Raw genomic sequence first — 23,395 nt, forward strand, 5'->3', positions numbered from 1 at the left:
ATATATTTTTTTAATGTTTATTTACTTCTGAGAGAGAACGAGGGAGACAGAGTGCAAGCACGGGAGGGGCAGAGAGAGGGGGAGACACAGAATCCGAAGCAGGCTCCAGGCTCCTAGAAGTCAGCACAGAGCCTGACACAGGGCTTGAACCCACGAACCATGAGATCATGACCTGAGCCAAAGTCAGACGCTTAACTGACTGAGCCACTCAGACACCCCAGAACACTGACTTCTTAAAGCTGTTTTTAAGTATAAGGGCTTTAGTTAATGTCATGTCTTTAGTGTGCCTGGATTCTCAAAATTTGATATTATTTTTAGGCCTTTTATTTTAGTAATTTGCATATATTATACTTTTAAGAAGTTTTAAAAATTCTGGCTTCATTTACATAATCAGTAGAGCAGGTGGCATGTAAAATACTGGTGTGTGTTGTTTGGGGCCCAGTGAAACAACTTGTTCATGTGTGTTGCCAAAAAAATTGCCATGAAATTTTTTCATTTGTTTAGGAGTTCTCAAAATGTCTTTCAAATTCCAATGGGGTTCTGTATTGGTAACTCATTTTTTGGCCGTTAGCTGAAAACTGGCCACCTATTGTTTTATGTCATGTCTCAGCTACTGTACATATATAATCACTATGCTGTGCTTTGTAGTTGAGCTGGTCATAAATGTTCAGATTCCTAGTGGTTTGGGAGTATTTAGTGTACTTCAAACAGATTTGAACTGCTCTGAATAGATTGCCTTGGGGCAACAAAGAACTCCAGAAGCAGATCTAGTTTGAGAATGGAACCCTTCCAGATGTTGTTTGTTAACCTAGACCAACAACTATGTGAATCTTCTTAGATGGAATACAGCTTGATTTCTTTTTTAACTGAAAAAAAAAAATTTTTTATGTTTATTTTTGAGACAGACAGTGTGAGAGGGGGAGGGACAGAGAGAGATGGAGACACAGAATCTGAAGCAGGCTCCAGGGTCTGAGCTTTCAGCACAGACCCTGACGTGGGGCTCGAACTCACGAGCTGTGAGATCATGACCTGAGCTGAAGTCAGATGCTTGATCAGCTGAGCCATCTAGCCACCCCAATACAGCTTGATTTTTAAGATCACATGGTTTATTTTTAACTTAGTGAGAATTACAGTATAGATTTCCAGAAATCAGTTATTTTCTCAAAGTCTTTTCTCTCTTTTTTTCTTCTCAAATCTTTATTTAAATTCTAGTTAGTTGACGTATAGTGCATATTGGTTTCCAGAGTAGAATTCAGTGATTCATCACTTAACAACATCCAGTGCTCATAACAAGTCCCCTCCTTTAATACCCATCACCCATCTAGCCCATCCCACACCCACCTCCCTCCATCAACCCTCAGTTTGTTTTCTATCTTTCAGAGTCTCTTGGTTTGTTTCCTGCTCTCGTTCCCTCCCCCTGCCCCTTTATGTGTTCATCTCTTCTGTTTCTTAAATTTCACAAATGTGTGAAATCACATGGTACTTACCTTTTTCTGACTTACTTCACTTAGCATAATACACTCCAGCTCCATCCACAAAAGCCTTTTCTCTTAAGAATGAGTTTCCATACTAATTTTAGCATAGATTCAGAAATTTTGGATAGTAAATTTTTGTGGATTGCCATTCCTCTGTGATCTTACTTTTAATATCAGTCATTATAATATTTTGTCACAGTTTCATGATAACTCCGCTGCTATAGGTTGCTTCTAGTAATACTTTAGTAGATGACAGCTATGTTCTAAAGACATAATAGAATTTGTAGCATTTATACTTTTAATCAGAGGCTTGTTAAGGGCATATCACTTACCTCTACTGGTTAAAATAAGTGGGATACATTTAAGTAGTTATTTTTTGCTTAATCACCACATTGTTTTTGTAAGTGACTGGCTGAGAAAGTAAATTAGAATCTTTTTAAAAAATATATAATATCTTCAGAAATGCAACATGACCCACAGAGTACATTAATTGGGCTTATATTTCTTCTTTTTAGAAACTTGGTGGTGAAAACAAGATTTTGTGAACCAGAGTTAAAAAGAGATTGGAAGGTGATTTTTTCATCTCCACTCTGCTGTGCATTTTATGTAACTACAGAGGAGAAATATTAGCATATACTTCATAGATTCAGATTAACCTTAAAATATAATTATGTTTAAATTTGTGCATACAAAATCTCCCAAAAATTAGCATACTAATGTTGAAATTCGAGAGGATTAGCAAGAAGTTTCATGTGCAAGTTTAATGTGGGAGCATAGCCATGATCATAAATTACAGTAAAGGATTTTAATACCTTTAAATAAAATATTCCCCTATGCAATACACTTAAGACTGATTTGAGGCAAAGAAGAAATAAGCAAGATAGGAGGTGTCTATGAATGTTTCCTCCTTTTCAGAATTGCATTGTCAAGATATAATAATAATTTCCTAAGACTAGGTGCCTGCCATTAATATGCCTACATTGTGCCAGGAGTTATGTACATTATTTCAAATTCTAATAACAACCCCATATGAGATAGGATTTTGCACATGAGATAACAGGCTAAATATCTTGCCTATCTTTACACAGCTAGTAGGTAGTAAAGCTGAGATTCAGACACTTATGTGGGGCACCTTGGTAGCTCAGTCGGTTAAACATCCAACTCTTGATTTCAGCTCAGGTTATGATCCCAGGGTCATGGGATTAAGCTTCACATTGGGCTCTGTGCTGAGCATGGAGCCTGCTTAAGATTTTCTCTCTCCCTCTGCCCCTCTCCCCCACATGTATGTGCTCTCTCTTTAAAATACAAAATTTAAAAAAATATATGTGATAGTCTTTGGAATTTATGCTTCACCTTGTTTTATTCTTCTTTACTTCTCTTCAGTAATGAGATATTATGATAGCAGTGGAAGAGGTACTAGTGATTTTAATGCAGGGAGAGCAGTGTATGACCTGAAAGATTAAGCTGATAACTGAAGTTAAAGGGTATAAAAAAGCAGACAAAAGGTCAACCACTTGGCTTCTGTTCCTTTAGTCCTCTAAAACACTCCTTCCCTGTCTTGGACCATCAGCATCAGAATCACCAGGAACTTATTAGGATGCAGATTCTTTGATCCTCTCGTTCAGACCTATTGAAACAGGGACTCTAGGACTGGGATCCAGCCATTTGGTTTAACAAGTCCCCCAGTGATTCTCATACCTCTATAGCTTGAGAACTAAATCGCAGTCTAACGTAATATGGAATCAGTAGTTTGGATCAACATTATGCTTTTTTCCCCCATCTGTACTTTATCAGATTATAAAAGTCACTATCAAACTTTTCCACTTGAATGCTCCCAACCACAAAAGAATAAAAGTGTACGCCTTGGATGGACTAGAGAGGGCACTGCCAGAAACATGGAAGTCTCGTGTTTTCTCTTGTAAATTTGTTTTAATTTTGCCCTCTACTCTATAACAAGTATATGTCTATTTTAGTATTAAATAGATGTATGCTCTAGAAAAGTTGTTGGATAAAATTAATACCCACCACCAAAAATAATGCACCAGGTTGTCAGGTAGCTTTAAGTATTCCTTGATATTGTAGTTTTGGAAGTTTAACCTCTGTCATTTTGTAAGAATTAGTAGCAATTTTTTAACAAAAGGCAATACAAAGTATAAATGAAAAATGTGACAACAACCTGCATATAAAAGTCACAGCTTTTTATATATTTATGCCTCATAGTTTTCCTTGTTCTTCTAAAGAAAACTATAAAAAGCTAAGAGTTAATAATTGCTATGAGGTTATTAGAGAAAATTCAAACTGAATATACTTATTGTTTAGTGTAACAAACATTAAGGCAGACTCTAGCACTCTGTTTTTATTTGGCTTAAAGAGTTTAATTTTAATAAAATAGATTTGGTTCTGTCTGGCAGCTGAAAGTGGCTTTTAATATTTGATAAATAGATACGTAAAAAGCAGGTTTTATAAAAAGAAATTTTTTATTTTATAGTTTTATCACAGTACTGTACTTTGTGATGATGCTAAATGATATGTAATTCAAGTAGGTTTGGGAAAGTAAAAGCAAAAAAGAAAGGAAGACTGGATTTAGAAAGAAATAGAGATATTCTATCAAGCATTTGAGTGTTTTGCTACAAAGGAAAAAACTACTCTTAAGAAATCAACTTTATGTTAATAAATTTGGGTTGGTATTGAGATAGAACAATGCCTATTCCTTAAAGCTCTATATTGAATTTCTGCATTGAAGTCCACACATTATGCAAAAAGCAAAATGAATTTTATCTTGCATAGACACACATACATGTGTACAAATACTTAATGTTTTCCTTTTTTTTAAAAATTTTTTTAAATGTTTATAATTTTCGAGAGAGAGAGAGAGAGAGAGAGTGCAACCAAGGGAGGAGCAAAGAGAGAGGGAGATGCAGAATCTCAAGTGGCTCCAGGCTCTGAGCTGTCAGCACAGACCCAGATGTGAGACTTGAACCCACAAATCCTGAGATCATGACCTGAGCTGAAGTCAGACACTTAACTGACTGAGCCACCCAGGCACCCCAATGGTTTCTGCCTTCTATTGCATAATGGCTTCCACAGACTTTGGTTTTTCCACTCACTGTCATTCTGAATGTATCTTAGTTTCAGCTTTCCCCTGATAGTCCTTCCCTCACTCCGCTGGAGTAAAAATTGTCGAGAGAGGATCTGATTTTTCTTTCTTCTTCTTTTTTTTTTTTTTAATTCATCACTATTATCCTGTTTAGTAGATGTTTTTTTCTTAACTGGGCTCCATATCCAATATGGGACTTGAACTCACGACCCTGAGATCAAGAGTCGGGTGCTATACCACCTGAGCCACCCAGGTGCCCCATTTAGAAGATTTTTTGAACTAGAATATCTGATAGGCCAGCTTGTATAGTCTGGACTTGAGTCAGAGTCCATCCAGCTATGATCAGGTAACAGGCACAAGCAGTGTGAACTAGGGATGTGTCTAGTGGGAACCCCTTTGAACAGGGATGACTGTCACAGCCATTCATTCAATTATATATATAATATTATACATAACATAATTATGTTACATATATAATATCTTAATTATGTTATGTATATATAATATCTTAAACACATTCCTTTTTAAGTCCTGGTATATTTTTACACATATCCATCTAAAGTATGTAACTACATTATATAATGCTATATATATATAACTATTATATACTCTATTTCATATATAACACTATATTATATATTATAATACTATATTATATATTATATCATAACATAATTACATATATTATATAAGATCTTAAACATATTCCTTATTAATTCCTAGTATTTTTACATATATCCATCTAAAGTATGTAACTACGTTATATATATATAATATTATATTATATATATAATATATATAATGCACATATATATGCATATTATATAACTATATATATAGCTATTATATACTATATTTCATATATAACACTATATTATATATTATAATACTATATTATATATAACATAATTATATATATTAATTATATAAGATCTTAAACATATTCCTTATTGATTCCTTGTATTTTTACATATATCCTTCTAAAGTATGTAACTTCATGTCTTTAAAACTAGCTAAGGAGGGCTGCACTCCTCAGTTAAAAAACAAATTGGCTGAAAAGCAGGTTTTAGAAGGGAATTTACTCTTTTCAGGGACTGGCAGTATTGCCTTTATATTGAAAGCTAAGGAATGTACTAGTTTTATTTTATTTTTAATGTGCTTTTAAAAAATTTTTTTTTTACATTTATTTATGTTTTGAGAGACATAGAGAGACAGAGCACAAGTTGGGGAGGGGCAGAGAGAGAGAAGAAGACACAGAATCTGAAGCAGGCTCCAGGCTCCAAGGTGTCAGCACAGAGCCTGACGCGGGGCTCGAACTCACAAACTGTGAGATCGTGACCTGAGCCGAAGTCGGACACCCAACCGACTGAGCCACCCAGGTGCCCCTTTAATGTGCTTTTTAAAAAAATTGAAACCTAATTGACCTATAACATGGTGAGTGTTTAAGGTGTTCTTTATATGCTTTTCTATTTAAAAAAAAAATGTTCAGAACAGCTTTAGTTTTATTTGAATCTGCAATTTTCCTGTAATTACTTATTCTCTATCATTTCAAGAATAACTGAAGTTGTTGATTGTACCATCAGAATTTTGAAAGATATGTTGGTATCATATAGACAATTAGGGTATCAAAGCAAAAATAGTAGCTCATCAATGTTGCCATTGCGTGAAGCATAGCAACAAACAAACCAGTACAATCTAACAACAGATTCCATTTATGACATAAGAGTGCAAATCAGACTGTTCCTAAATTTCTTATTTTAGTAGTTATTAAAATGATCTCACTGTTGGAAGCTAGTTACAGGAAAAGGTAGAAGAGATAATGAATATGTGTCTTTAATTTGATTAATTTGAGTTGGTGATGTGCTATTTTAAGATTTGAAATATATAAAGATCCTGAAGTGTGACCATTAACTTAAGAGGTAGACAAGTATATTGATGCGTCATCTTCCATAGAAGATGGTCATTGAATTCTTGGAAGTACATATAGCGTGATTTGTTTTCCCAATAGGGAAAACTCCTGTTAGGGAGTTAAAAAAAAATTAACAGTAAACTTAAAAGTTAGCTTTAGAAGTAACAAGTATTCTTAATCTTGGAAGTTTAAATTACAGAGAGCTTTCAATAATACAGTAGTAAGTAAGAGATATAATAGAAATGCAATCCTTTGTTTAAGTAGAGAGGAATACTTCTGTGACTCATAGCTATGTTAGCAGGAAAAGTTGTGTCAGAGGTAACAGCTCACATAACAGCCCTATATGATGTGCTCTAGGAATTTGAAAATGAAGAGAATGAGAAGGAGGGTTGCTTATGATGGTGTTTGTGGAGCAAGCTAAGGAGTGGGCTCCCTTGAAAGTAATACTGAAAAGATAGTGATTTATTTATGTAGTAGGATGGGTTATAGGTAGAGGAATTAGATGTATGTTGACTAACTTCATTGACCAGTACATCCTTACAGCAAATCATGATGTCCAAAATAATGGTTCTAAATACTGATTATTTGGAGAACTTTTATTAATTAGATGTCATTATTATCCTTTAATTATGTAGTAGTCTATCATGAGACACCGTAAAACTTATGTCTAATCATCACGACTGTGATGCTGTTATTGGGAGACAATAAATTTGAGAATGGTTTACTATAGAGCTAATGAAAAATGAGTTGGAAGCATAAGAAAACTTAGCATTTGGTACTTAAGACCTATGAATGTGTGGGTGTAACAGCAGATACTAATGATCCATACAAATAAAGAGTAGGAATGAAGATAAGGAATAGATGATTCCACTAGATCTTAGCAATTGAAAAGGACCTATTATTTTTAATGAGACACTTGAACCTTTGAAAAAAACCATATTTTGTCTTTTTTAGAGACCATATAGTGAAAATTCACACAATTTGATAACTTAGTTTATAACTGTAGTACGTTAATTATCAGGTTCATGGAAGGAGCATTGCCAATATTTCCATCATCACACATTGCTTCCCAAGCACATTTGTAATTATAAGAAGATAGTGATCAATTAGGTATAATGAAAGTTAATTAAAAGTCTTTTTGGTTGTGGCAGAGACTGTCAATAAAAATAAGAGCCCACTCATTTTGTGTACTTATTCTATGAAGTATTTAGTAGGGTTATAATGGTGCTTTTGAACAGAATGTACTCTTCAAATGGTAAGCCATCTTAAACATTTTAATCGTAGGTATTTATTAAGGGACGTGATTTATGTAAATTGTGAATTTTTAGATTTTTAATTACATATGTCTCTTATTTTCAGAATTTATGCGTATTCCATGTGTGGATGCTGGATTGATTTCACCACTGGTGCAGCTGCTAAATAGCAAAGACCAGGAAGTGCTACTTCAAACGGGCAGGGCTCTAGGAAACATATGTTACGATAGCCGTAAGTGTTGAAATATCAATGATACACTTAAAAACTTTTGTTTAAGAATTATGGTTTTCAGACTAATTCCACTTTTAGTGTTAGCACTGTCTTTTCTAGGCTAAGACACTAACATGAGCCAGATGATTTAGCTCTGCTTGCTTAGCAGAACCAGTGGAAATTTGAGCCATAGGATTCTTAACTAAGAAGTTAAGGAAGTGAATTCTTTTTCTCTGCTATCACAAATAATACTTTCAGAGGAAAGTAAGTCAATTTGTGAGAAATTGGGGTTTTTGAAGCGTTTTAGAACAAATGTATATTGTCTTTTCAGTTAGGTTTTATTGCAGTTATAGCTCTGAATGAGAATGCTTATGAACACAGTTTTTTAAAGTATTTAAGTCTGTCCAAATAAATTTTTAATTACTTGTAATTCAATAAAACCATTAATAAAAACCATTGTCTTCTCAAAAGCTAGACTGGCCTACTGCATCTGCATTGACTCCATTCCTATTTGTCATAATGTCATTATCATCCTCACCGCTTTCTGTAATACGCTACCGTGCCAGGTAAAGACAAAGCAAGAACTTGGGTTTGGATATATTGCAAAAATTTTACATTTTCTACTTCTCCTCTCCACAAATATGTAAACAAAATACAGAAAAATCCTTAGTATATTCAGTTAAATTTGCCTTATCCTGGATTTTCCTTAGATTTATATTTTCTGAGCCAGAAACACATATTTTAACATTTACCTTTAAAGTCTCCTAGGAATTTAGTTCTATTTATATAACTAAGATAACTTTTACTATTTATTTTCCCCAGTGATTTCATGCACAAAAGACATAACCCTTTCATCATAGGCGATGCCTCACAAAGTGATTTGGACATGTAAACCAGATAGAAAATAAGGTCATAAACATATTTATTTATGATAAAAGAAAGTAGAAAAAAGACTGAAACTGTAACTTTCAGATTTAATTTCTTTGTAGCATTGGTGGTAAGGCTAGCCTAACTTATTCTCCTTTCCTTACTTTTTCTGGAACATAATATATTATGTGTGAGGATGTGGATGTCTTAATATGAATTTTAACTTACAATTTCCAGTCCCCAATACTTATTATAAAATTATCTATCTGTTCCTTCCTTCTAGTGCCTTTTATCCTAGGGTATTAGCTTTATTTATAAAATTCTAGTGCTTTATGTTTGTAACTTTGCCTTTTTATATTTAGGATTTTTATTAAACATCATAGCTTACAGTATTAGCTTTGAGTATTGAGTGAACCATTTAAGATATATTTTATATCATTAATGTTAAGAATAAAAGTTAAAAAGATCTCTACAGAGTAATAGTCAAAGATTGATGGCATGTATTTGGTGACCATTGATCATTACTATGTTTATTCTTATCCTTCTGTGTTATATTACTAGAATTTAGGGCTGCCACAAGTATTCTTTAACCCTTGCTCTGTTTAGTTATTCTTAAATTATGCATTATTTAAATATAGGAATTCTCTATTTTAAGTACTTTTGTCCTGGAGTTTCCCTTAGTTTTGGCACAATAGAAGAAACACTCATAGTGATCTCTTATCTCATACTGCTATTATTTTTATGGGCACACAGTAATTTTATTTCCTGTGTACTCTAAAGAACCATGAAGTTAGGGTAGTAAATGTGTAGTTAATAAGATTATCATTCTGATGAAAGTAAAGTCCATTTGCTCTGTTCTTATGAGGTATAAAGTCTGTGGTGTGCTTTAGGCTATGAATTTAATTTTTTTTTGTTTCATTTACTTATAAATATTTATAACCACTTCATTTTCATTTAATTCAATGTAAATTATAGTTAAATGGAAAATTAAGCATAGCAAATATAGGCTGTTTTTTATACTTGTAAACCTTGTTTAAGGAAAGTGAAGTTAATAGTCTTAAAAATGTATAAATATAAAGAGTGATTTATTACTGTAAATTATCTGATAAAATGTATTCATTGTGCCATGCTATCTTATGCATATAATTTCTATAAGCCTGTATGCTTTCTTATCCTTTTATTTGAAATTAAATCTCTGTGAACATCTCAGTGATTTTGTCAGAATAATTGTAAGAAAAGTACAGCACTTTTATTTGAATTACGAAAATGATATTTTAGTCTGTAAATATGATGCTGTGTGCTTGATTTGTGAATTTATTTGAAATGCATTTCTCATTATATATTTTGACAATTAGGAGTTTGAAAGAACCCAGGAATTAGATTTCTTTTTTAAAAAGTAGTGAGTAACTTCTCTTTTAATTAATTAGCCTTCTTCCCTCTCAAGAATGTAATGCTTCATTATTGAGGGTGGCTCAGTCGTCTAAGCATCTGTCCTTAGCTCAGGTCACGATCTCATGGCTCATGGGTTCGATCCCCACGTCAGGCTCTGTGCTGACCACTCAGAGCCTGGAGCCTGCTTTGGATTTTGTGTCTCCCTTTCTCTTTGCCCCTTCCCTGCTCACACTGTCTTTCTCAAAAATAAATTTAAAAAAAAAAAAAAAAAAAGAATATAATGCTTCCTTCTTAAAAAGAAAATAGAAAACTACACATGACAGCTTTATAAATACAGGGAATCTTTTTCTTATAAATAATACATGTTTTAAAATTCACATTGGTGTTTTATCAAACTTACCTGTCAGACTAAGCAGTTTACTTACATTTTATAAATGCACTCCCAAGTGGCTAATTTTTTTATTAAAACATTTTTTTAATGTTTATTTTTGAGAGAGAGAGAGTGGGAGCTCAAGTGGGAGAGGGGCAGAGAGAGAGAGAGGGAGACACAGAATCTGAAGCAGGTTCCAGGCTCTGATTCAGGCTGTGATCTGTCAGCACAGAGCCTGACATGGGGCTCAAACCCACAAAACATGAGATGACTGAGCCACCCAGGCACTCCTAGGTGGATAATATTTTAATGCAGGTTCATTCAGAATGTTACTAGGCTTACAACAGATAATAAAGCCAATATATGCAAAAAGCACCAGAAGGAATTCACTATAAGAGATAAAAATTTGAGAAAATTTGTGTATATTTTATGGATTTTTATTTTAACCCTTAAAAGGTAATGCAGTTGCTAAGATATTTCAGTTAACACAGTTTATTTGAAAGGAGGAGAACTCCAACTGTAAAAGGAATTACACTTGCCATAAAATCCATGGAAATCTTTTGAAAAAAGTAGGTCAGATTTCAGTTTTACTGGCTTTGACATTTTAGGAACTCTTCCGAATGGAAGGAAACTCTTACATAACATAGGTAGCAGGCTGACAGAACTGCTAAATAGGACGGAGTGAGGCTTTGTTAGTGATCAACTTTTTGAATCCCAGTCTTTCTCCTGCATATAGAGATGAAAGAATCACTGGATAAGAACATTTTTCATTTAAGATGCCTGGTCTTTTTTCTGATCTTCCAAAGAGCCTCCAAAGATACTTCAGTTATGGATTTTTCTTTCCAAGTATCCAAACAGTCTTCTGATATAAGCAACATTTTAAAGCTGTCTTGCCTTGAACTTTGCCAAAAAACCCTTTTTATGAGACATTTGAGATGCTTTAAATCAAAGATTAGGGGGGCGCCTGGGTGGCTCAGTCGGTTAAGTGGCCGACTTCGGCTCGGGTCATGATCTCGCGGTCCATGAGTCCGAGCCCCACGTCGGGCTCTGTGCTGACAGCTCAGAGCCTGGAGCCTGTTTCAGATTCTGTGTCTCCCTCTCTCTGACCCTCCCCCGTTCATGCTCTGTCTCTCTCTGTCTCAAAAATAAATAAACATTAAAAAAAAATTAAAAAAAAAGATTAGGGAAAATTTGTATTTCAATTTAGAAAGGAATTAGCAAAATTGGGATATGTTGGGTAATGTGATTTTAAATAAAGAGAAGTAGCATTACATTTCAGAATTGCATGCCTTCAGCCTATTTCATTTACATTTCTCTCAAAGGAGATATTAAAAAGAATGAGTTCTTTTTTTTCTCATTTGTCTATCTCTGTAGTATTCCCTTCTTTCAATGACTAGTTTTGTTTATATAGCTGTACACATTTTATTTTTTTTTTTAATTTTTTTTTTTAACGTTTATTTATTTTTGAGATAGAGACAGAGCATGAATGGGGGAGGGTCAGAGAGAGAGAGGGAGACACAGAATCCGAAACAGGCTCCAGGCTCTGAGCTGTCAGCACAGAGCTCGACGCGGGGCTTGAACTCACGGACCGCGAGATCATGACCTGAGCCAAAGTCGGACGCTCAACCGACTGAGCCACCCAGGCGCCCCTAGCTGTACACATTTTAAATTGCTGATATAGTTAAATAGCCTTATGGTAGTGAAGAGCTGCTTTTTAAATTTCCACACTGTATTTATAATTTGTTAAGGATAAATTGGTGATTGGAGACTGAGTTTTCTCTGTTTGAAGATGTTACTGCTTGAGGTCAGGAAATAATTGATATTAGATGTATTTGTCCAAGGTTATTTAGTAGAAGCTGGAAGAAAATGATTAGACAAATATTTCTGCCTTTCTATATACCAGAGAAAGAATAATGTACAATTCAAGTTAATACATATTAAAATTAAATGTGCATCTTTATAGAAAATTAATGATTATTATACAATTGATACTATTATTGGAAAGGTACACACTTAAGAAACATATAATATGCCATCTTACATGATATGAAGAAAATTGGATTTGTGCTCACTGAAGAATAAATAAATATCCAAAATGAGATGATGATCAGGCTTGCCATAGCCAGTATTTATGAAGTGAAATAAATATTGTTTATTTCATTGACTTCAAGTATAAATGGAAAGGATACCAAATATATGCCTGGACCTATTTATATATTAATGATTATAACTTTGCTACACTATTTTTATGTAAAAAAAGAATTCATCATTCTGATTGCAAATGCTAAAATATAATTTGCATTAATTCTATAGTATTTTGTAATATAAGTTGGTTAGATAAGTATGTGTTATAATACAGACACGCTTTGAAATTGCCTAAGTAAGCAAAGTGTATTTGCAAACTTATGCCTGGCATTTAAAATAAATGCTTATTTCAGTGGTATAAATTAGGTTAAGTATTTAATCATGTATTAGAGAGTTTTGCAGGTTCATACATTTACCCTACTTTGTGTCAGTAGTCAGTTTTAGAATAAAATAGAATTATTATCCAATAAGTAAAAACCAGATTCTTTTATCAGTTAATCTGTTGTATAAGAATGGGTTTATCACCAAAGTGTATTATGTATAGGAGAATAAAAAACTACATGCAACTGCAATTTTTAGAGATAGTAATTATGGCTATTATCACATGAAAATACTTTATTACACAGATATGCTGAATATATTGGGAAAAAATGTTGTTTTGTAACACAATTATAAACTGAAAAATTTCACGCCATTAAAGATGTCTGTCTCTAATATGAAAGAGAAAATAAAATACACAAAGGAACACAACTTGTTGACAGTTAAAAGTACACACTAAATTTATGTGGGTTTTGGTCAGAATAAAAATAAATAGATGATAGGAGTTGTAATTGGAGCCATTTTTAGAAATTAAGCAAATAGTGCATTGCTTATATAAAATATAGTTCATTTTAAAATAGTAATTATAAATAAGTGAGATTTTACTATGCCCCTGGAAGGCAAATATTGCAGATGTTAAGATTTCCAATTCTGCCATTTACTAAGTTGTCATTTAATCTTCCTGAATTTTAATATCCTCATTGGTAAAGTGGACTTGTGTGAATTAAGTTAGGTTTATATTTAGATGTATAATACAAATTTTGAGCTGCTGTACAAAGGAAATATGTAGCATATATGCATGATCCTTTGTCTTAGTTTGGGCCACTATAACAAAATATCATAGACTGGGTGGCTTAACCAACAAACATTTGTTTCTCACAGTTCTGGAAGCTGAGGAATCCAAGATCAAGAAGCCAGTAGTTTTTGCCCACAGCAAACTGTATGCGTACATGGCAGAGAGAGAAGCAAGAGAGGAAGCAAGCTCTCCTGTCTGTTATAAAGGCACAAATCCCATTATGAGAGTTCTACCTCTATAACCTAATTATTTCCTACTACCATCACATCAGGGATGTGAATTTTGGAGGGACACAAACATTCAGTCCATACATTATTATTTCTAAAAGTGTGCTGTGACATAATGTAATACATATACTAATATACATAAGATATCTAAAATAAAGATACAAGGACCAGAAGCCATATAAAGAGAGGCAAAGATAAATCATTTAAGAATCAGGGATAATATACTTACCATAATAAGCACTAATTTAATTTGAGCTTTTTGGCAGCCAGGGTGAAAAAAAAAAGTTGTTATGCTGAGTAATTTTTATTTTATGCTAAGGAGAAATAGTCTAGTTCTTTGGTCAAAAAAAAAAAAAACTGTTGAGACAAATGCTAGAAGAGATTTATCACTGGGATATCAGCTCCCTAGATGAATCTGTACACATCCCTCTTAAAATATGCAGAGGATATTGGCTGTCATTGGAGACAGCATCTTCAATAATGGCTGTATAAAAATTGCCTAGATAGTCTCCATATGATTGTTTCTTATACCAAATCTTCAACAGAATCCAAGAAATAATACTGAATACTTTAAGTTTTAATTGGACATCATAGCCCAGATATATTGTTTTTTAGTGAACTGAAAGCATACAACTTAAAAATTTGAAATTTTGACTTGAATGTATTTTCTAGTTTATTTTCAGCCAAAATACAGTTCTACTTTGTTTGTACTCATTGTACATGCTCAATTTCTATGTTGTATAATGTATCCACGTTTCTGTTTTCTGAGACCAAAAAAAAATGCTTATCTTTTATTTTTAAGCCTGTTATCAATTTGATAAAAATCTGATTTGCATGAAAGTGAATATTTAAAAATACCACATATTGAGGGTGGCTGTATGAATCTATATATGTGATAAAATTGCTTGGAACTATACATGTCCATACACATACACAAGTGCCTATGAAACCTGATGAAATCTGAACAAGGTCGTGGGTTGTATCAGTGGCAGTTTCCTGGTTGGGGTATATTGTATTAAAGTTGTGTAAATGTGACCCTTCGAGTGAGCTGGATGGAGGGTACATGGGACCTTTCTGTACTGCTTTTTTTTTTTTTTTTTTTCAGTTTCCTTGAGCATCTAATTATTTCAAAATTAAAAGTTTACAAAGCTCCTTATATCTGAGAGGCATACATGTTCTTTCTTGTATGTGAAATGACCTTGTTTCTTTCAACTCTACTTGTAGTGTGGAGGAAATATATATATACACACACATACACACTTATGCATGTATACACATGCATATAAAATTTTAAAGTATGATCTACAGCAATAACTGTTGGGGTTTTTAAGGTTTTGTTTGTTTTGGTTTACTGGGTTTGTGCAATTAAAATGGAGGATACAGTTGCCTCTATTTTTTTCTCCCTTCAAATTTTCAAATTTGACTTTCAGGAAAAAATCAACAAAAAATTGCTAGTCCCAAAATAAGATTTAGGGAATTTATTTTATTTTATTTTATTTATTATTTTACTCTATTTTTTTGTCAAGTTAGCTAGCATACAGTGTATATGGTGTGCTCTTGGCTTCAGGAGTAGATTTCGGTGATTCATCACTTACATAAAACATCCCAACAAATGCCCTCCTCAGTGCCCATCATCCATTCTCCCCCCACACCTCCCCACTCCCTTCCACCCTTTATCTTTCCCTTCCCCCGTAGTCTTCTGTGAAGTTTCTCAACTTCCACATATGAGTGAAAACATAATGGTATCTGTCTTTCTCTGACTTACTTCACTTAGGATAATATGCTCCAGTTTCATCCACGTTGTTGCAAATGACAAGATTTCATTCTTTCTCATTGCTGAGTAGTATTCCATTGTATATATAAACTACATCTTCTTTATCCATTCATCAGTTTATGGACCTTTGGGCTCTTTCCATAATTTGGCTATTGTTGATAGCACTGCTATAAATATTGGGAGTGCACGTGCCTCTGTGTCAGCCACTCCTATATCCTTTGGATAAATTCCTAGTAGTGCTATTTCTCTGTCTTAGGGTAATTCAATCTTTAATTTTTTGAGGAACCTCCACACTTTTCCAGAGTGGCTGCACCAGTTTGCATTCCCACTAATAATGCCAGAAGGTTCCCCTTTCTTAGGGAGAGGGAATTTATACTCTCAAGTCTTAGAACAGGTAATGAACAAGTTACAACTTATTAGCTTCTGCCTTCTATGCAACCTATGGTGATAGGTTACACATTAGCATCCCTAGTCTCAGGAGAATTTCTGTGTTTGGCCACAAGCCTCTACTTCAGGTGAGATTTCTGGTAAGTATCAGCCTTTAAGTAGTTTATAATTTACCCTTGTTCTAGAAAACCAATGCAAATAATGTGAGGGGGAAAATGATTTTGCTGATAATCACTTCTGTTTCTGTCCAAGTGTGTCTCATATTTAAAGAAGTTGTAGTGTATTCATTGTATTGAAGCATGTATATCAATGTTAAAAAACAAGGTACTATGTAACAAATGCTAAAAGAGGTTACATAATATAGGTCTAGGAAGGACCTCATTTGTGATTGAGCTCTTTCAATAGTATCCATGAAAAAGAAGGCATTTAATCTGCATAGGATTTCAACCTGTGGAGAGAATGTTAAAGGATTTTTTCAGGAGCACAGAAAAGCCTTTTAAAAGATAGATAATATAATGGAGTGATGTGTCAGGAACCCAGGTTAGGGAAGAGCTTCTGTAATGGGGAGCCGTTGAAGGTATTTCAGCAAAAGAATGAAATGTTCAAATTGATACAATAGACAAAGTTAATTTGAAAGAGATGTACATTATAAGATAGGCAGCCATTCTTAAGAAGTGTGCATCTGAAAACACTTAGGGAACATTTTCAGAATACGTTTTTGTAGTCATACGCTAGAACAAGTAAATCATCAGCATCTCTGAGGCTAGAATACAGCCTATTATATACATATTCTGAAAAGGCTCCCTAAATGATTCTGATGCACATTCCTACTTAAAAATCATTGGGCAGTGGACTAGATGAAGAATAACCACTTAAAAAACTTTTTTTTTCCCCTTTTTCAAATTGAGGAACAAATGAAAGAGAACAGGAAGGAAGTGTGTGTGTGTGTGTGTGTGTGTGTGTGTGTGTGTGTGTGTGTAGAATCAAAAAAGGTATCATTTAAGAGGAAGGAGTCCATGGGTCCAGAATTTGAATCAAGATAATACCAACAAGAGACATAAATCGTGAGATCCCATCTAGGTGAATATGTTTGGAGGCGTGTTGAACCTGAAGTGCTGTTGTCACATTCTGGTGAATGTGCTTTAGGATTCATGCATTTATGAGTGATCGTTGACCCATGAGAATAGAAGAAACGCTTAAAGGAAAACAGCCATATTTAGGATGTAGAAGACATGGAGGAGCTTGTGAAGAAGCACTGAAAGATTCAAGGGAAATAAATTTATGTCTTGTCATGGATTTCATAGAGTTGGTGCTAAACAGTGTCAAGTACTGCCGAGAAAAAAAATACTGAGTTTTGGTGACTGGAGAAAGAGACATTCATATTTTAAAAGACATCTTTAAGTTGAGTCTTGTTTAGAGAGAAGTCAGATTTCAAGGCCTATGGTGGGTAATGAGGAAATGAAGGGGGAATATTAACTTTCTGGAAGTTTAATGAGAAAAAAGATGAGTAGTTTGAGGGAAGGGCAGCACTGTGAGAGTGATATAGAGCAGCGGAGAGAGGAACATATGTGTTAGGCTAGAACCTGTGGACAAGGACAGAGTAAATCTCTTATAGGGAATAACTGATGGAGAAAGACCATGGATGAAAAGAGGAGAAATGAAATCGTGAACCCAAGTAAATCTGGTATTATAGAAAACTGTCACAAGATAGATGAAAGTATAAAAAAGAAATGTTAAGGCAGTAAAGAGGGCAATCAGAATAGTGTTTCTGGCATGGCCTCCTATCTTCCCAATAAAATAGAAGTCAAGTCCATCTGTCAGTAAAAGTCAGCAGCAAGGCAATAGTAGGAAACTTGTGGTGTGGGGGGAAAGTTCAGAATTGGGGCTGTGGGGCATGATAACTGTCATGAAGATAGAATTTTTTAAATAACTAAATAATAGTGGAGGTTTACTGTGGTTACACATCTTGATTTTTGCATCCATGTGTCAATGTGTGTTGTGCACTTAAAATGTATGTAGACTATAAGGAGTTATTTTGTACTTTGATGTCTGGACAGGAGGAAAAAACACTGAAAATAACTTTAAATTGATACTTCAGCTTCATAGAAGCATATATTTGGATCAGAATGGGAAGAAAAGTGAGGCAAAAAGAGGAGGAAGCCATTACAGTAGGCCAGGTGTGATGTGGTAAAAACTGACTACAACAGAAGGAATGAAATTATAATATGAATTAAGATTAGATTGTTTATTATCAGTGTGGTTTATTTTTGCAAAGTAAAACATGCACTGGATTTAAACAGTGCATGAAGGGTTAAACCTGAAGGGTTTAAATAACCCTTCAGATAGTTTACATGTTGAGGAACTGTGATCTTTTCCGTTTTTATACTTGCTATCACATTCAGATGCCTCTTGTTTATTAAAGTGGCATTTAAAGCTCAAAGTTCTTTAAATTTTTACCTCGATAATTGTAGGGCAAAGGACACATTACAGAGCTGCTTTTTTCCAATACTTCATTAGTTTCCAAGTACTATAAAGATGTGACTGTCTTGTTAAAAAGAGATGGAATAATCATTTTCAAGCAGTTGTTACCAATTTTATAGATATGAAGGTGAAGACAGCATTTGAGAAAGTGTTGCATGTGACAGAAATATTAGATGATTTTTCTTGAGTTCAATAAGAAGTCATACATAGTTGCCAAATTAATTTTTTTTTTTTTTTTTTTTTTTTGTCCCTGGATACCAGGCTCCTTCCTAGTCTCTGAGTCAAAGCCTGAATGGCCTTTGGAATTTTTCTTTCCTGAATAATAAGTCTTAGGGTGGGGAAAGTCTAATTTATCAAGTTCTTCAAAAATAAGATTTGTTTTTGCTTAAAACTTTCCCCCCTTTATTACCTTAATTTCACCGTTAAAGATGAAGTCAACGTTTAGATATATTAAACATAAAATTTTCAGTCTGCTTATGAGAACCTTGTTAATACATGTTATCCTCTGCTCTTAATTGTGTTCTGTTTTAATTTTTCAGTTTTTGTTCTTTGTAACCAAGCTGAAGTACTGAGAACTCTCTCTGTTCTTAATCAGTAGTCTCTGCTGCATGTTGCAGATATTTCCCTTGGCTGGGAGGGAATATAAAAGATAAATCCTATTTGAAAGTGAATAATTCACATTCTTCTTGCTGGCTGGAATAAATGTTTGTATCTTTCTCAAAACCGTGCTGTTGTCAGTTCAAGTTAAATTTTAAGTCGTAACTGTATATACATGTGGGCACACATACACACATACATATACATAACCTAGCATTTCTTTTAAGTATGAAATGGTTTCATACAAAAGCCTCTCTCATATGTAAAATAATTGGAATAAAATTTAGTTTTGATCTTGAGCAGTTTAGACTTATAAAGTAGAATAATAAATTATTTACATTGTAACCCAAAAGCTATTCAGAAATCATTTAAGGTAATTTTATGGAAATAATTGAGTTTAATTATTGTATAATTTTCTTATAATCTGCAGTTACTCAGTCTTTTGCTAATAAAATGATAGTATAGAAATATAAAAATAAGCGGAGTAATTTCAGTGATTTCTTGGTGATTCGTGGATGCTCTATTATTTAAAGGCTTTTTGAAAAAAAAGATTATCAAACAGTTTAGGCTAATGTAAGAAATCTATTGACTGCAGAAATTAGCACAAGTATCATCAGGCGCCCCAAAGCTATGTCTATCAGATGCCATGTTGTGACCTAATTTTAAACTGCATCTGTGGAACTAGTGCTTTCTTCCTGATCCTGCATTATAAATGTAAATATGTAAATGTATTTGAAATTTTCCCGCATAAAGACAAAATTTAAACCTGAATATAATACTGTGCCACAAAATTGCAAGTTTGATGCTTTTTTGATATGTGAGTATTTATTTAATGATCATGGTTTTTTCTTCATGACTCTTTTTTGTAATTTCACTGATGTAATATTTATAGCTTTTACTTTTATATCTAATCTTTCATACATTTTACCTGCACCTGGTTCATGAATAAGTTGCTTTTTGAGTTCCAGAAAAGATACTGATGGATTCACATTTTTCGTTTAAATGCTTAAGACATATTTGAATAAACTAACAAAGATTTGACCTGTTGAACCATCCTTTCAGTCAGTCTTTTATATGACATAGGAAAAAATTTATCACTACTAGGAAGATTAGATTTAGAAACATGCCTTTATGTCATTGAAGACATGTATTTATGTTCCTGCCTCTAGAAAGTCTCAGCATCTACACCATGGGTCATATGGTTTGAGTGTTTTTATTCCAGTAGTGATGATGAGTAAATCCCTGGAAATTCTCACTTTGTGTCTTTGTATTCTTTTGTGTATATGGATGCACCAAGTACGTTAATCAACAAATATTGATTGAGCCCACTGTGTTCAGGGCACTATGCCAGTGATGGGCATCGTAGGAGAAAATAAGAGCAAGAAATTCACATCCTTGTGGGGCTTACACAGGAGGAAATAAAGAAGTAAATAGTACAAGAAGAAAATATTTACAGACTGTGGTCATTGATATCAAAGGAATAAGCAAGATGATGTAACGGAGAGAATCTGAAGGTGAAGAAAGTTGTCTCTGAGGATGTTATTTGAGCTGAGGTCTGAGAAAGGAGAATAAACTATTTAAAGAGAAGGGGAAGAATATTTCTTTAGAAGTATAGCAACTGCAAAGCCCTGAGTGAGGAAAGAACTTAATATGTTTAAAGAACAGAAAAGAGATCAAGATAAAGGAGCTGCGGTGTACAGGAAGAGTATTGTACAAAAACATGGAAGAAGTAAGACCTAGATCATAGAGAACCTTGTGGATTATTCTAGAGTAATAAGAATTTATCAAAGGGGATCTGATTCGGGTTTTAAAAACCTCACTCTTGGAGCTGCATGGAAAGTGGGTTGAAAAGAATGGAAGTTGAGTAGTAAGATGGAAGCATGGAGACCCAATTGTGAGACTTGTAGTTGTCGTTGTTGTTGTCGTTGTTCAGGCAAGAGGGAAGGGTGACCTGGTTTAGGATTATGGTAGTGAGGATGATGGAAGGCATCAGAAGAATTTGAGAAGTATTTGCAGTGGTGGATGGATCAGGAATGTGAGAATAAGAGAGAAATCAAGAGTAATGTCTAGATTTGGAGCTTCAGCAGCTAGAGGTTAGGGCAGTTTACTGATACAGGAGAGAACAAAGATTGTTTTCTTATATCTTTCTGACTTTTGCTCTTACTGCTGCTTGTTTTTCTGGGGGCAGTAATAAGTCTGAGTTTTTAATAGAGATACACAAGAGGAATGATAGGTGGGCAATTTCTATATCTTTATATTCATGTACATTTTGGGGATAAACACCCAAAAAGTTTAGGTAATTTTTTGCATTTAGCATAATATTCAGATTATACTTGGATAGGTGGTGTAGATTCGGAAAAAAAAAAAATAGAAAGCTTAAGGGAGTAAAGCTAGAATTCATCATTTTTAAAATAATGATTTCTTGGGGCGCCTGGGTGGCTTGGTCGGTTAAGCGTCCGACTTTGGGACTTCGGCTCAGGTCATGAACTCACGGCCCGTGAGTTTGACCCCCGTGTCGGGCTCTGTGCTGACCGCTCAGAGCCTGCAGCCTGTTTCAGATTCTGTGTCTCCCTCTGTCTCTGCCCCTCCCCTGTTCATGCTCTGTCTCTCTCTGTCTCAAAAATAAATAAACGTTGAAAAAAAAAGTTTAAAAAAAATAAAATAATGATTTCTTTAAGTACAAGAAACTTCTAGAATCAGTCATCCATTCCACCCCTTCCAAATTTTACAGGAAAGGAAACTGAGTCCTGAGAGTTCAAGTGATTTTTCAGGTTAGTGTTAAACTAAAATCCATTTCTTTGGTTCATTGTCTCTGTAAGTACTATATTTGAAGAAGTTATCACTTTCATAAATACATACTTCATTAAGTACATTTATGCTTCAATTTTTTTTAGTTTTTTTAAATGTTTATTTATTTTTGAGACAGAGACAGAGCATGAATGGGGGAGGGGCAGAGAGAGAGGGAGACACAGAATCTGAAGCAGGCTCCAGTCTCTGAGCTGTCAACACAGAGCCTGATGCGAGGCTTGAACCCATGGACCGTGAGATCATGACCTGAGCTGAAGTCAGACGCTCAACCGACTGAGCCATCCAGGCGCCCCAATTTATGCTTCAACATTAATGGTTCAGCTCTGAGAATTGCAGATATAGGGGGAAAATTGCAGCTATAGGAATATGCTGTAAGAATTTTGCTAAAAGCTAATCCTAAACCAACATTTTGTTTAATCTGTTAAAAATCACAAAAATAAACTTTACCTAATTGAAAGAGATGGAGCAGAACCAAGTGAGGAGGGAAAAGCTCCTTACATTTTTCCAAATTTGAAAATGTTATGTAAAACATATATATGTGCATAAATATGCTTTATTATCATATTTGATCCTTTACTTTTGTCATTTTCTATAAATGTAGAGGAGTCTATGAAATACTTCCCTGTTTATTCACTGGGAAATAAAAGACACTGTGATTTCATTAGGATTCTTAGTAAAACTAAGGAAAGCCATATAACAATCTGAGAGTTTTATTGTTCTCAAACCAGTTAGACAAAGATAGGTTTTCAGACAAATATCTGTTGCTTTGTCTTATTTCTTGTGTATACAAAGTGATAGATGATAAAAATTAAAATTATACTGTCTTTAATAATTGTCTGAAAAAATTCTGCCATTCCTGGCATGAAGAATGATAGAAATTTATACACATCTTACATATTTTTAACAAATATTTTTTCTAATCTTTATTTATTTTTAGGAGACAGAGACAGAGTATGAGCAGGGCGGGGGGCAGAGAGAGAGGGAGACACAACTGGAAGGAGGCTCCAGGCTCTGAGCTGTCAGCCTAGAGCCTGACACGGAGCTCGAACTCACAGGCTATGAGATCATGACCTGAGCTGAAGTCGGAGCCTTAACCAACTGAGCCACCCAGGCGCCCCAACAAATATTTTAAAATTAAGTTTTGATCAACTTTTACTGATTGATACGCTTTTAAATTTGTCTAATTTATTGGCATTGTAAAGTGATCTTTTCTTTTTAGTAGCTCACTAACAGAAAATTTTTTTTTGGATACTGTGCTTTGATGAAATAAATTGAGGATTTATTTATTTTTAATATAAGTCTAAGTTAACATATAGTGTGATAATGATTTCAGCAATAGAATTTAGTG

General features: G+C 34.0%; 1 protein-coding gene across 5 annotated transcripts in view; it reads left to right on the forward strand.

The window, feature by feature from the left end:
- Nucleotides 1-23,395, forward strand: part of RAP1GDS1 (Rap1 GTPase-GDP dissociation stimulator 1) — a 166,410-nt gene that overhangs the window by 62,227 nt on the left and 80,788 nt on the right. For all 5 annotated transcript variants that reach the window (XM_049630899.1, XM_049630900.1, XM_049630902.1 and 2 more), the window contains one exon: nucleotides 7,841-7,966. In XM_049630899.1, the coding sequence (XP_049486856.1) occupies nucleotides 7,841-7,966 (126 nt within the window). The remainder of the gene's footprint in view (nucleotides 1-7,840; nucleotides 7,967-23,395) is intronic.

Source organism: Panthera uncia, chromosome B1 (genome assembly GCF_023721935.1).
Source record: "Panthera uncia isolate 11264 chromosome B1, Puncia_PCG_1.0, whole genome shotgun sequence".
Classification (NCBI taxonomy): domain Eukaryota; kingdom Metazoa; phylum Chordata; class Mammalia; order Carnivora; family Felidae; genus Panthera; species Panthera uncia.